The sequence below is a fragment of the Hipposideros armiger genome, unplaced genomic scaffold (assembly GCF_001890085.2).
Source record: "Hipposideros armiger isolate ML-2016 unplaced genomic scaffold, ASM189008v1 scaffold_33, whole genome shotgun sequence".
Classification (NCBI taxonomy): domain Eukaryota; kingdom Metazoa; phylum Chordata; class Mammalia; order Chiroptera; family Hipposideridae; genus Hipposideros; species Hipposideros armiger.
The window spans coordinates 3414170-3429345 of NW_017731383.1; the positions used below are offsets into that span (position 1 = coordinate 3414170).

At 50.6% G+C, this 15176-nt stretch overlaps 1 protein-coding gene across 5 annotated transcripts in view; it reads right to left on the reverse strand.

Annotated features, from left to right (window-relative positions):
- The window catches only part of RNF216 (ring finger protein 216), a 131083-nt gene that overhangs the window by 10315 nt on the left and 105592 nt on the right, over positions 1 to 15176 (reverse strand). For all 5 annotated transcript variants that reach the window (XM_019637527.1, XM_019637526.1, XM_019637531.1 and 2 more), the window contains 3 exons: positions 5394 to 5463; positions 1708 to 4688; positions 115 to 249 (listed from right to left, as the gene is read on the reverse strand). In XM_019637527.1, coding sequence (XP_019493072.1) covers positions 4369 to 4688; positions 5394 to 5463 — 390 coding nt within the window. In that variant the 3' untranslated portion in view covers positions 115 to 249; positions 1708 to 4368. The remainder of the gene's footprint in view (positions 1 to 114; positions 250 to 1707; positions 4689 to 5393; positions 5464 to 15176) is intronic.

Genomic DNA, 15176 nt, shown 5'->3' on the forward strand with positions numbered 1-15176 from the left:
GAAGCATCCCGATTTTCAACAAGGAATGGCTGAGTTACCTGTGGAAAATCCACACAAAGAAATTTCACAGAAGGCATAAAAAAGACAAATTAGAGCTATTATAGATCCACAGACCTGCAGAGCACTCCAGATTGCAGAGGGAGGGAAGCAGGCTGCAGGGAAAGGTACGCAATCCCTTTTGAAAGCAAAGGCCCAAGCCCCTCTGTAGTGTGTTGAGACCTGCCAGTCGGCACGCATGACTCTGGTTACCTGGACAGATGAGAAAAACAATTGTAGCAGATTAGGAAAATAGCCATTACTTATCTACTTATTGTTAACCTAAAGATAAAAAGGACTTTCAAAGTGAGAGGCAACAAGCGTTTATTTGAAATCAAGAATAGCTATTCAGCAATCATTAATTCAGGCAGAAGTCCAGTGTTCCGATGAGGAGACAAAGGCCAGGGTATTTATGAGGAGAAGTGGGACAATGACATCCATGGAAGGAAGGCATTGCTATTGTACAGATAACACAATGACGCTAATTCTAAATGTTTTTAATTCTCAGCCCAGTAATCATCAGTCCCATAGTCATAACTGCTTTGTTATCTTTGCAGACAGTTCTTTGGGACACAATTTTGCCCTATACCCAGTCCAGGGGTTATTTTGCTGTTTTAAAATTCCCAAGATTTGAAGTATAAGATGTGCAAGGCAGTTCCTCTGGGACGACAGCCCTGGTTGCACGTTAAAGTGGCTCCGTTTATGTCATTCTCTACATTATTGGAACTGTAGAAAGTCTATGAAATTGCTGCAAACATGCACAATATGTAACACATCCAGGAAGGAGGACTAGATGGCACGGATACATTTAAAAACACCTCGACTTGTTCAGAAGGTGGCAGTGCACGTAACCTGTCTTGGATTTGTTTCAGGGTACAGGTGGCCCTTTTACAATGCAGGTTTGAACTGTGCGCATCCACCTACACACAGATTTTGTTCGACTGGCCTTCGCAGCTCAAATCTGCATTTCTCAAGGGTGAGCTGGTGGTTAGGAATACGGGTATACAGAGGGCCAACTCTAGTTACACTCGGATTTCTGACTGTGCGGGCAATTGGTGCCACCTTACCACATTGTTCAAGGGTCAGCTGTGCTATTTTCAGACATACCAAAAAAAAAAAAAGAAAAAGAAAAAGATTATCATTCAATAGAAAGTTGCAAATGGTAGAAGTTAGCCCTATTTTAAAATTTTGAGCTTGGTTTGAGCCCGAGTGTGCTGTGGTCCACTGGTGCCCAGGTGCCCTCCAGGCCTTGGAGCCAAATCCTGTGTGTAGGCCTGGCACCCAGCAGGAGGTGCTGCCACCAGGCCTTTGATTCTGGCGGTGAGCAGGGAAGAGGCGGTGCCTGAGGGAAGGAGGCCCTCAGGTGGTAGGGCCAGACCCAATGCAGTGCTTCTGCCCAGGGGACAGTTTTCAGGGGGCGAGGCTCTGCCCATTTGCACCCAACCTTCGGGGGAGGGGGGGCCCAGTTTCCGCAGGTTGCTCTCCAGGGCGAGTCTGCTGCAGCCTAGATGGGGGTCTGACCGCAATTTCTCCAAGAGGATTGTGTGCTGAAAAACGAACAACTCAGCCATTTGTGCCCAACTCGGGCCTGGGGAGCCATGCAGGCAGGGCTAGCACAACGGAGCAGGTGTTTCTCTCCTGGACAAGGGAGAGGTGGAAAATCTTCCTTACCCGGGCAGGGCTGCTACATCGGGACCAATCCTGTTGTGATCACTCTGGTGCACGGCGTTGATTTTAGACCTTGTCACCCCAGGGATTTGCCGGCCCGACTGCTGTGCGGAGAAATGAAACCAGAGGAAGCAGGGTGCACACACATTTATTTACAAAAAGTTCAGGGTACATGACACAGGCTTTTTACATACAGTAGTTGAAACAGATTTTATGTACTTTTACTACCAGAAGGTAAAGAAAAAATTTAATAGTCATTTTTGCTATTTTTATACAAAGTGACATGTCATGCATTTTTTTAAGTTTTAAAATCTTTTTTCTAAGTGCAAATACTAGATTCCTCTCTCCAGTTTTAAGGCAAGTTGAACAGGACTGTCACTGGGCAGTCTCTTGCTCTGGGAGCAAGCACTGTGGCCTAGAGAGGGGAAGGTACCAGGCCACCTCCTGCTTTGTCCCCTAGACTCTGATCTCTGCAGGTTTCCTAACATTTGCATCCTGCAGCCACCTGCTGGCTTGTCAGAAGACTGGCCCCATCTCTCTGCAAAACCTGTCACTAGTACGGACTGAGCTGCTTCTCCAGGAGCCTGGGGTTCAGAGTCTGCCCCCGGGACACTGAGATGCCTAGAAGGTCATGCAGGGTCAGAACCCACAGCAGTGACCTCTCCTGAACAGCGACTATACTACACCCAGAGACCTACGAGCCCCCAGGTCTGGAATCAGGTGCCTGAGGTTCAGGAATGGCTCCCAAGCAGCCATGTGGGTCTACAACCAACCAAAACTTTGCTCAAAGGGCAAACCCTTGTTTGGTTTTGGGGGGGAAAACCACTGTTCTGGCCTTGTTCCTGTGCCAGGGGGACCTTCGCCATTCCAGATTCCGGGGGACTAGCTGCATGGTAGTGACAGGGAATGCCATCCACCAGGGTCTGTCTTGGCAGCTGTCCTGGACTCTCCCTGGAGCCGCATGCCTGGGGCTGTGGGGCAGAGGTGGCATGAATCCACTAAGGCAGACTAGAAGGTTCAGGGGAGCGCTGTCCTCATGGGCCCTACCCCATTGCCAGGTGACTGCCTGCCAGCAAAGCCCTCACTTGGAGGAAAAGCAGCAAGAAAGGGCAACTTGGCAGATTTACCCCATTTTAATCCTTGAAAGGCATGTGAGAAGCCAGTGGCAGATCACTACACAGTGACAGTTGGTCCTGACAGTGGTGAGCAGGCCTGGGTGCAGGCAGGTCCCTGGCTGCAGGAGGGTGGGACAGTGTCTGTGATGGGCCAGCAGCTCACCCTCACCTCTGAGGCGTATGGGCACGCCCTCAACTTATGGCAACCCCACAGTTATCAGATATAGCAACAGGAATGCCAACAGGGGACAGAGGGAGCCAGGCAGCTGTCAGCTGAGGCCTCAGCTCTGCACAGGCTGGTGTGTGACTTAGGGAAGGTGGGTGGGGTGATGCTTCAGGTGCCACTCAAAACTAGGGCGGGGCTGGACAGGAAAAGGGAGTAGACCAGGCAGGGACCCCGTGCAGACCCAGAGCTAGACTGAACTCATCTCAGGAAAGGGCAGCTGCCGGGCCTGCAGAGCACCCCACGGCAGCTTCTGGGTGGGCGCTGAGCACAATCTGGGTCATCTGTCCCCCTGGGGAAACCCACTGGCCCCATCAAACCTTAGGGGAGCTGTTCATTGCCTGGTTGATGGCAGAGAAGGCTCCCCAGTAATTGGGCTACCTGGGAGAGCCACCAGACCCGTCACAGTTGCCTCAAAGGGGTGTGGTGTTTGGCAAGTTTCAGGACCATGCCGACCACACAGGCTGCCTGAATTAGTATAACATATTTGACTTTCCAGACTGAGGGAGAGTCTAGTGGGCCATCGAAAACTGGGTAAGTTCAAAGTGAGTGAAAAGCAAACATTTCTTTAGATAAGCTACGTGGAACAGAACCCACAGCACAAGATGTTCTCATCTGCGTGGGCCAAGAGGGATGAGAACAGACCCCTGAAGACTGACCAGGGTGGCGGCCTGGGGGACACGGTCTGTAGCCTCCCCACCTTGCTCCCGGATCTGTGGACACCACTCTGCCACCTCTTCATGTGGACTAGTTGGCTCGGAGCAGCAGAGCGCCCCTAACTCTAGGTGGGCCTTAGTGTGAGGAGAACAGGAGAACCCGGCCTTCGAGGCTTGGTTCGTGTCTCAGCTCTCTCCAAAGAGTACTCTTAGCTCCTTCAGCTTTATTACGGATCAGACTGTGCTGCAGTAAGGAAGGCCTACGTGGTTTTTAACTGAGATAATTCTGTTGTCTGCTGGGGAAGGGATGGAGGCAAACATCTCCCCTGTCTCTTTCTGCAGGGGCATGGGTGACAGAGCAGAGATGGGCTACCTTGTGGGCAGGGCCACTGCACTGGCAAGCTAGGATGGCAGAACACTTCAGGAAGTGGGTGTTGCTGCCCTCTTACCTTTGGCCCAGCCACCACTAGCTGCTGGCCACTCTTCAAGGGGCAGTGGCCCCTCCCAGGGAGGACTGGGAAGACCAGTGTATCCTTTTAAGAGCCAAGCTTGCCATCCCTACCTGGAAGGCATGGGCAGGGCCACTGGCTTTGGGGTGAAGGGGAGTCTAGCCAGCCCCCACCCCACACGGCTGCTCAGCGGGGCTCCCAGGAGGGCCAGGACTCAGGTGTCAGAAGCGATGCCGTGGCTGGGGGCCAAAGTGCATGGGCAAGTTGTGCTCCAGGGGCAGGTGCATGGGGGCAAACTCATAGTTGACGCGCACGTTGGGCAGAGGCGGCACGTAGGGCGCTGGGATGGGGCCCATGTTGAGGGGGAAGTTGTTGAATACAGGCCGGACCGGCGGGAGGGGGAAGGGCGGGTGCACAAAGGCGTAGGGGGCGATGTGTGGCTGGCGCAGGTTCTGCGGGACCGGCCGCGGCAGGGCTTCCACCCTCTGCACTTTCTCTGGAGGCTTCTCCAAGGGGGGCCCGATGCGTTTGAAGGTGTTCTCTGAAAGGGAGACGGGATTTAGTAGAGAAAAGTTAAAGCCAACTGTGCCTCGCTAGGTCTAGTTCGGGACCTGGGATGTACATCCTGACCCTGGTCCCACCCGTCCGGAGCATGGGACAAAGCCAGGAACCTGTGACCTTCAGCCTCATTCTTACCTGGGCACACAGCAGGGCCAGTCAGGCCACAATGAGGCCGATTAAAGCACAAAACACAGCACATAAACAGACACACACCCCAGCCATCATCAAGGACAAAATTTTACTTCCAACCAAGCATTACCCTCCAGCGGTCACCTTGGAAAGCGGTGGTTGGATCCAGCTCAGAACAGGCGGAGCTTCTGTGAGACTTTCCTTAAGAGCCAGAGCCTGGATGGCCGCTCACAGAAACACTTCTTTCCTTGGCAACCTCAGAGGGGTCAGGGTGGGCCTACTGTCTTTTTAGTCTGGTTTGGCTTTGATTTGCTTCCTAAGATCAAACCCACCCCTTGGGGCTTCCTCATCATCAAGGAGATGCTGAAGCTGGATTGGATCTTAGCTTTCGCGGCCTTTCCCACAGGAAGCAGGACGTGCAGCTGGAATGTAGCTACAGCCACCTGAGGGGCAGCACTTCCTGGGTGGTCCCTGGCTGGGTGGAGGGCCAGGACCCCCCGGGGGCCAGCAGCAGAGAGCGCAGTGGGTGTAGGGGCTGTGATGGGGGAGAACTTGCCTCCGTTCTTTCTTTTCTGTTCCTCTTCGGCCTCCTTCTGGATTTCCTCAATTAGCTTCTCATCATCTTCCTAGAAAAAAGGCAACAAGATAAGCTGGCTCTCAACCAAGCTGCATGCAGTGCTGAGGCCCTGCTGGGACACCAGGAGGCCGGTGTGTGCTGGTCAGCAATGGGGTTGAGCCAGGAACCTGCTGATGACCACGCCACACATTTCCAGTTCCCTGAGAATCTTCTTCCTTCGTCACGGGACGGGGTTCACAGGAGGAAGTCTATCTGAAAGGCTGGGACCAGGTAAAATATAAGGAGAACTGACTCTGGGCGGTGAGCACACAATGTGATATACAGATGATGTATTGCAGAATTTACACTTGAAACATATGTAATTTTACTAACCATTAAATTTTAATGAAATAAATTAAATAATCTTAGGGAAATAGTCTTAGGGATGTAAAGTATAGCATGAGGAATATAGTCAATATTATTATATTATAACTATGTATGGTGTCAGATGGGTATTAGATTTATTGGAGTGATCCCTTGTAAGTTATATACATGTCTAATCACTACGTTGCACTCCTGAAACTAATATAATATTTTATGTCAATTGTAATTAAAAAATATATATATATATATTAAAAAAAGCAAAAAGAAAAAAGGCTGGGACCAAAACGTGGGGTCTGTGCATGACAGGGGTCCTTCTGGGGGCTGGGCCGAGAGCCTGAATTGCTTGCTCAGAGCTCAGAGGGGCAGACCAAGAACCCAAGGGTTTGGGAAGCAGTAAGTCTGGGGTGGGCAGGGCCCAAAGGTCAGAGCCCAACAGTCTTGCCGACTCCCTGGATTGGGCTGGACAGTGTCCACTCAGGCCTGTCAAGTCCTGAGGCCAGCCTGGCTCAGGTCTCAGGTACAGGAGGAAGGACACAGCAATGTAAGACTGCCTCCACCCCGGCCCCCACCCCAGACCTTGCCGCCTCCCCTTCCCAAACTCAACACCTGGTGGGCCCGCTATGCTAACTGGCACTTCAAACTTGGATTATCCCAGCTTGGGAAAGGAGCCAAAGAGGCACTCTGGGGCTGTGCCGCGCAAGCAGGGCACCAGGTCCGTGCAGTTGCCATATCTCCCCCTGCCCGGGGCACCGTGGTGGGATAGCCCCTCCCACTGTGCCTGCCTCCTATAACATGCTGGGATCACCGACTGCTCAGCGGCCCAGCAAAGAGGCTTTCCAATTATCTGGAGACTGAAAGGTCACACACTGGATTGAAAACCGCATGTCTCTGCTGTCCCAGCGTGGCCCAGGAGGCCGTGGGAATACCCTCTAGCCAGCAAGGAGAGGCTCAGTGAGGAACAGAGTGGGGACACTGTGGCCCAAACCTGAACTCATTAGCTGCACTGATTCAAAATGAGTGACAGGCAGGCCTGGTCTGTTTCTTGGGGTCTTCCAGCTGCTTCTCCGAGTTAAGAGCAGTTAAGCTGGAAGAAGTATGGGGAAGGGCAGTGGTGCCCAACATGGAGGCAGGAGAGCACAAGCAAGTCCTAGTATTTCAGGAAGCCTGCTGGAAACACGAGCTTCCCCAGACCAGGCACAAGAGCCTACCACACAGCTAGGTGTGTTCTGGGCTGGAAAAGGGTCAGTGATAGCTGGATTTTTCGTGCTGATCTGAGGCTCTGACTGGCTGAAGACACCCATAATACTTCTGAGATATGAATGGAGGGCCATAGAGGGGAGCACGTGATCTGGAAAGAACCTCTGGATATCCTTGAACCAGAGGAGAGAGAGCGTGGCAGTCCCATAATGGGATCGAGCAATGGACAGTCTGCATGTTTACTTATTAGCATATTAATGTCACAGCCAAGACAGCAATTAGTGATTTTATCACACAGTTATAAACCCTCAGTGATTGTGGAGTCAGGAACTTCACTCAATCAATGTGTGTCAAATACCTACTCGGTGCTAGACAGACACTGTTCTAAGTGTACTGGGTAACCGACAGAATGAGTAAATAGCTGAGTAAACAGCTAAGTACATACTCCCTTTGTTTGGTGGATAAGAAGTTTTAGGACTAAGTCCCCGGAGGCTGTGGGCTCCGTGGACAAAGGCAGGAGGCCCCACTCACTTCGCATGCTTGCGGTATCAAGGCTTCAGAGGCCGAATGACAGTGGGGACTCAATGGTCTCAAAGATTCTTTCCAACTCTGACAACTGGAAATTCTGATCATATACCCAGGTCTTTTTCAGCCTCACCTGGCCAGGTGTTCTGAGCAAGGCAAGGGGAGGAGAGGCAACAAAGGTTAAGATCCCATCATGCATTTCCAAAGCTGCCAAGCGCTTGGGCACATCAGAGAATCACATGACCAAGAGGAACCCTGGTGGGTGTCATGCTTGACCCCCAGGTCATGCATAAATATGCTCTACAAAATCCAAGACGTGCTCATCCAGCCTCTCTGCGAACACTGCCCACGAGGGGACGTACTGCCCACAAAGCACTCATAAGCCCATCAGCACAAAGGTCTCTAGTAACTCATAGCGTTTGGTGGACAGTCTGAAGGTCTCCATGTGAATGTCAAGATAAATTGTACCAATTACCTAGATTAGGAGCTGGCAAACCTCTTTATTTTGGTGTCAGTGGCAGGCCTAGGCAAAAAGATAAACACAAAACAGAACAAAAAGGATCGTGATCAAGAAAGATAATGTGAAGTGGGTGCGCAGTGGCTCCACACCTCTCAGCAAGTGGCCAGGCCCAGGTTCCTGCACATCTGGGTCTCAGTGCCTCACCTGTGAAATGCGCTGCTCTAAGGACTGAATGAGCTCAGTCATATAAAGGCCTCAGCACAAACTAAGCATTCATTATAAAAGGTGAGAAACTCTGAAAAATGGCAGAGAGAGAATTTAGAAAGATGGGAAGTTTCAAGAAAAAGTGGTACAGATTGGGAGATGCCTCTAACATTTCTCTCAGTGGCTTCTTTATGGCACAAGGGACAGGTTTCCTGACTCTGGTCACTTGTGAATTGAAACTATCAGTACTACATCACCTTCACTATCACCACTGCCTCGTCCCTATGTCTACCTCATGACCTAAATGGGGTTATGTCCATCAGTCCCCAGAGGGACACTCAAGTCCTCTGATGGCACAGATGGTACCTTAGAAATCATGCATTCCAACTTCCTTATAGCACAGACACTGAGGTCTCAGAGAAATAAGTTGTTCAAAGTTATGGCTGGCTGATGGTGCACTAGGCTAACGCTTTAGACCATTCTATAGTGTCACTCAAATAGTTTTCTTGGAGAAAACCCACAGAGAAGTCCCTGGAAGGTTCCCTGTGCCCATCGTTGACTGGAAAATTTGGAGGGTGCATGTATCCTTTCATTCAAGAGTAAGTACTGAGTGTCCAGTGGGCATCAGGCTGTGCTGGAGGAACAGCCGAGAATAAGGCAGACCCAGTCCCCCTCCTGGAGCTTCTCTTGTGCTGTGACCACAGCATTAGCAGCTAACCACTAACCTGCCCATCTCGTCAGACTCTCAATATTTCTGTTGGGATAAAAGAAGAATAAGGGGTAAGAGAGGTTCCCCTTTGACTAGAAGGTTCCAGGTCCCCTATAGCACTGCTGAGAAGGTGAGTATGCAGGGCACCTGCCTGATTGTTATCAGTGCTGAGTTTCCTGTGATAAATCCAAATGCTCCTGGTAGAAGTTCACTGCTGAATAAACGCAATGTAAGAATTCCCTTAGGTGGGTCTGAGGCCCTTGCTGATGCGACTGTGAGCTGAGCTTCCCGATACAGACCTGCTAGCTTCTTCTGGAGGGCAGGGCGGCCAGGTGCACCCACTGGCAACGCTGCGCTGCCACTGAGACTTCCTAGAGGAGGAAGGAGCCTGCGAGCCCGAGCTCTTCACCTTTTGAAGAGAGCCACCTGGAACCTCTTCCCTTCCTTCCTTAGCTCTGATCACACCTGATCTGGTGAGTGGACTCAAGACCATCTGTCCTTAAGCTCTGTCCTTCCCCGGGTAGGCAGCGCCCTTAGGGTCTAAATTCAGTCTATTTCACCAGAAAATGTCAGCGCTCAACTATTTTGAGCAGTGATTGTTACCATAAATAATGAGTAAATTGTCAGTTACACCCAGAATATGGATTAGGAGTTTCAGATTTCAACTTTATCCAACTGGTTGGAGTCACAGGATGTTGTGTTTAGAAACTAAGAACTAAAACACTTAAATTTTTTTTTTAAAGAAAAAATTAAATTTTCAGCCAAATATGTGACTCTAAGGGGAAGGTTTCTCACTCCATCTGGGTGGAAGTTCCTTCCACAAGCAGTTCCCCTTAAGCATTTTAAATTCTTAACAGTGAAGGCAGACTGAATTGTACACTTTAAAAATGGCAAGTTTTGCTTTATATATGACCATAATTAAAAAAAATTAATGTTAAATGAAGAGCGAAGGCAGGTGTAGGGGTTATTTTGAGATAAAACATGAAGACTGGTCCCTCATCAGAATACTTCTTGGGTTTGGGGCTGAGTGACAGATGAGGCTGCTGAGGGCCTCCTGGAGGTGAGTTCCCTCAGGAAACATTCTAGGCATCCCGATTGTTATCGTTCTCGGTGAATAAGGACACTTATGAAAAAGGCCTGCTATTCTGCAAATCTAGGACACACCTAGGCTGCTGGAAATGGGGAACAATAGGAGGAAAGATGATGATGCAAGGGCCAGGTGCACAGGCAGGATCACAGAATTAACTGTCTTCCAGCCCCCTGCAGGGGCTGAGTCACTCACAGGAAATCCAGGCGGCAGGGGCGGACCACAGTGCATTTTATCTTAGAGCAGTGCTGGCTTCCTAACAGACAGGCAGCTGCCGTGATGGGAAGAACTCCACTTCTGGGGCTCCACTGTGCTGGGCTTGGGGACACCCTCCCCCCAATACCTAACCTGGAGCCTGTTCATTTCCACAGCAGTTTACTGTGAGAAGCAAATGATTTCTCTTTTATGAGGTGCCATGCACTGTGATAGTAATAATGGCAGTTAGCATTTAAAGAGCTTATTATGTACCAGCTCTTATTCTAAGCACCTCACATAGATGTAGTCTTCATAACTCCATGAGTTAGGTACTGTTAATTAATCCCCCTGTTACAGATGAGGAAACTGAGGCACAGTGAGGCTCAAATCCAGGCCTTCCAGTCTCAAAGCTTGAGCTCTTTACCACATAAGTCACAGGTTTCTTAATTGGAGCTTCTGCAGCAGTGTGACTAGAGAGGCCCTGGGAACCCTGCCTGCCCTGCCCTGCCCTCAGCACTGTCAGAGGTGACTATTTTTAGGTCCTGTTTTGTTCTAGAAAGAGTGCATCTTACCCTCCTTGAAATACAAGAGGGCTCTTTCTCTCTGGGATGGACAGAACTCTGAAATCTCCTTTCTCCACTAAATACAGAAGAGAATAGGGCAAAACAAAATGCCTCCACTCAAGATGAACAACCAATACGTCCCTGGAAAGTTTAGGAAACACTAATTTTCTTGGGGTCAGTTCACCTAGAAATGCATGTGCCATCCCTTTAAACGACCCATTCGAAGGTCTCTGACTGGCTCCCTGGCGGCCTCTGAGATGAAACCAGAAGACTCCTCTCATCCCAAGTAAGAGCTGGGAGCTCGGGGAGCCCAGAATACTCCAGGTGTAGGCCAGGCTCCATCCCCAGGGCTGAAGGCCTGGGCTGGGATGGGAGGGAGCAGACACTGGTCAACGATCAAGATGCCCCAAGGTGGGCGGGTCTCAAAAGAATGAATGTATGGAAACACTCAGAGAAGAAGTGAGCTCTCCACGGCCATTCTGAGAACGCAAGAACTGTGGTGATGGGAACATGCACAGCACCCATGGTGGGCCAGTACACCCCAAACGCAGTGCAGAGGACACAGGATTAAAGCAGAATGTGACACCAGAGTCTCACCGCCTAGCAGATCTGGAAGGACACTTTAAATAAAGAACCGGGTGGGTTGCATCTTAACAGGGAGAAGGCTTTTATTTCCTTTCTCCGGATTCCTTTGAGCTCAGCAGGCTGCACAAAGAGCTGGCCAGCACGGAAGACTCAGACACGCCTGCTTCACGTGGAGGTGGGTGGGGAGTAAGGGCTGGCGGCAGGGCCCAGCCTCGCCAAACAGACGCAGCACACAGGCGCCGGCAGGAAGTGAGGTACAGTTCACCAGAGAGTAGTTCTAGTTAAGAAAAACCCACCAAAAACCCAACTCCTTAACTTGTCCCTCAATAAGGAAGGCTGCAGCTCTGCCCGGGGAGCAGGGTCTGGACAAGAGAACACAAAGGCAGAGAAACTGCAAGTGGTTCGCAGGGAAAGAGAATGTTTTCCTCAATCGGATATTAACAATGACCGCCAGCCACAGGCGGGAGGGGCCTAAAATAGATGTCTAGCGCGTGGCACAGGGCTGTCTTGCCCAGCTTTGAAAAGTCCTTCTAAGCCTATTTTCTTCAACGTTTCTGGACACCAGGGCAGGCTGCCCGCCTGCCTGCTGTCTAGCCTCCTGTGACCAGGGAGGAAGGACGGGTGACATTTCTTCTTCATTTAACTTTTTCTCCCCTTAACAAGGTGACTGGGAATCGCAAGTCAACTGCTGCTTGTCTCCTGTGATTTTGGGGGTGGGGTTGGGGCTGGATCCAGGTCATGTGTGGCCACAGCTGTTGTTAATAAACTTGCAATGATTTCATAAAAGGCTTCCAAAGAGTTGAGGATTTAGTTTCAAATTATTCCCAGATCGGCTGCAGATCACCGAGCAACACCAGACCCTAAGTCCGGGCCCCAGCTGTCCCCCTGCAACAGGAAATTGCGGGGAGGAGGGTGAGGCACAGCCCGCAGTGGCACATGCTGGGCGCTGGGGAGGTGCAGGCCGGGCAGGCTCTTGGCTGGCTTCTGCAGCCATCTCCTTGGGTCACAGAGGCCCAGCACCCAGACACCTTTCTGTCCGGAGCTCCCCCACAGGGACCTGGAGGCAGCCTGGAGTGTGGCCATGTTTTGACTCCTGTCAGGGTCAAGTGCTCAGCCTGGGGCCTGCTGGCATTTGCTGAAGATGACACATACCCACATGCTGTGTTTGCTGGACTGAGCCACACTGCCGTCCTCCTTTGTAAAGTGTCTAGTGACACCCGAACCCAATCGGGAACACCATCAGTTTGCAGCTGCCAGGCCCCCTTTCTACTATCTGCAACTTGCTCAGTGGGGAAGGGATCCAGTGCGGGTCCCAGCCCTGTGGGGGCTCTTGTGGCTCACTGGCCTCAGGGACCCAGGGGGCACCTATAGGCGAGTGCCCATATTTGAGACCTCTTGTTCCAGGGTATGGGGATCTCGAGAGGAAGGAGGCGAAATCTGGTCCAACACCTGGGCTTGTATCCAGGTTTCACCAGGTGACCTGCATGTCCGTTTCCCTCATCTGTACAACAGGAAAGTGGATCTGCCCCCCATGTCGTAAGGGAAACAAAGGTATTTAAAACAGTGACTAGAAATAAAGTGCTATGGCCAATTGTGGAAGCTGGAGGATGGGGTTCACTTACCATCTTTTTTCTAGAAGGCACATTTAAAAAGTTAAGGAAACAAACGCTGAAGCCAACAATTAGTTACTGGCCTCAAGTTTGGAGTATCTTCCTCCGGGTGGGTTTCCACCCTTTTCTCATCAGTCCTCCCTGAAATACTCTTCTGCCCCTCCATTCTTTCCCTGGCCACTGAGACAAGGGTCTGACGCAGCCTGGAGCCCTCCACACGCCTGACTACCTGGAAGACGCTGCACGTTGGTCCAGTCTGAGTGGAGGCAGACAGGTGGCTTTGTTTAAGATGCTGAGAACAATGACCTGGGGTGGAAACCCATGCTCTCACTTACTGACATAGTCTTCAGGAAGTCTCTGCATCTTTAAAACCGGGGGAACTGTTAAGAACTAAATATCCTAACACATATGGATGTCAGGTCCAATCCACGGCTGGCCTGGGAAAAATAAACATGTCTCTTCACCATTGGCCAGGAGATAATGGTACCAAACTATAAGCTGGCTGTAAAAGCCTATGGTTTTATTTGAACTGAACACACTTTAAACTCTTATATCCAAAAAACAAAGTTGGAGAAAACAATTCAGTGCAGTTTCTGGTAGCCAAAACCCAAGATCAACACCGACTCTGTTTTGTATCTAAAGAAAACACGCTGTTGGGAATTTTGCCCCACCTGTAGAATCCAGGCTGCCAGGTGACTCTTCTGAATGTGGCTTCTAGCAGTAAGACAGAGTGTGCCAGCCCCCATCACTCATGTGACCACATGGTCAAGAGAACAGTCAGCATGTCTGGATCCAGTCAAGTCCCAAGAGAACCCTTCCCCTACAGCAAGTGATGTTTGTTCATTTGTTTGCGTCGGGATCGGCTTTGCATTCTGCCCTCTAAGCCAGAAAACTGTGGTTTGCTGTGTTTGCTTCTGTTTTTTTTTTTTTCCTTTCTAAAATGACATCTTGTTTTTATAAGACTCTTGGTTGAGTGTTTTTGGCTTATTTTTGATAACCAACAGAAAGAAAGTTACTATTCACCATTTAAGCTCTCTCATACTGTAGTTAGTTCGGGTTCCCAAGCAATCTCTGGTCATTAAGGATGAAAACTCAACTTTTCTCCAAACCATGAAGGGCCAACTCCTGTGCTGACAAATGAGAGATTCTTCCTGGCTCCACTGGTTCATTAAGCGGAGAACAGGCTGGATGACAGGGCATGCTTTGTTTCCCTGAACTTCTGAATGGCTTTGTGTTCTCAGAAGCCCCAACAGATGCTGGGTTGGAATTCAATCGGTCTCCTGGTGAGAATCAAGGAAACGGGGCTGATCCCAGTTTTGATGGGAACGGGACAAATGGAACAAAATCTCTGGCTGTGGCTACCAGAGGAAATCGAAGGGGGTTGTATTTGCCTGACCTTTCTTTCCAACCTTATTTTCAGCAAATACAGAACCTTTCTCAGGGTAGAAGATGACAATTCAACAAGAAAACTAGGGGGCACTTGCATGCTATGGCACCCAAACAAAGTAACAGAACATGGGAACCTTTAGAATCAATTCCATGTGTGGGAAGAAAAGAAGGTGGCAGGAGAAGAAACAAGAACAGGGAGCAGGGAGAAAAATGAAAAGCAGCGCTGAGAACAGGCCTGACTGCAAACCACCCCCACCCCCACCCCGTGGTAACTGCCACTCTGCTGTTTTGAGACTGAAATGCAGTGGGAGGGACACTTCTCAGCAGATGCAACTGAAGAAGGATCCCAGTTCCTCACCCCATTCCTAAAGATGCTCAGGCCCCCAGTTTGCTAGTTGGATGGGACTGAGGGGTCAGCAGAACTGCCAGGTCCTGGAAGGTTTGTCTCAAAAGGCAGAGTGGGTTACCCTGCCACTGAGCACTCCGACTGCAGCTGCCCCTCCCGCCACTCAGCCAACAACAGAAGGAAGGCTCGTCCATCTATTAAAAAGTCTCCTTTTTTGGGCCGGCCAAGTGACGCGCTGGTTAGGAGTTGGCCTGGGACGCCAGCTCTGAGCAGCAGGGCCCCGGTTTGGATCCCACATGTGCCAGTGACGCTGCGCTCTCTACACCTAAGATGGTGAACAACAGCTCGACCTGGAGCTGGGCTGCCGTGAGTTGCCGGTAACGGTGTAGGCTGCAGTGGGGCTGGCCAGCAGCGGGCATGAATTTTTGTGAGCTGCCCTGAGCTGCCGTGAGTGGCCGTCCAATGGCCAGTGAGTGACTGCCTCACCCGGGAATAGCGCAATGATAATACCAACATGGGCCAGTGAAGC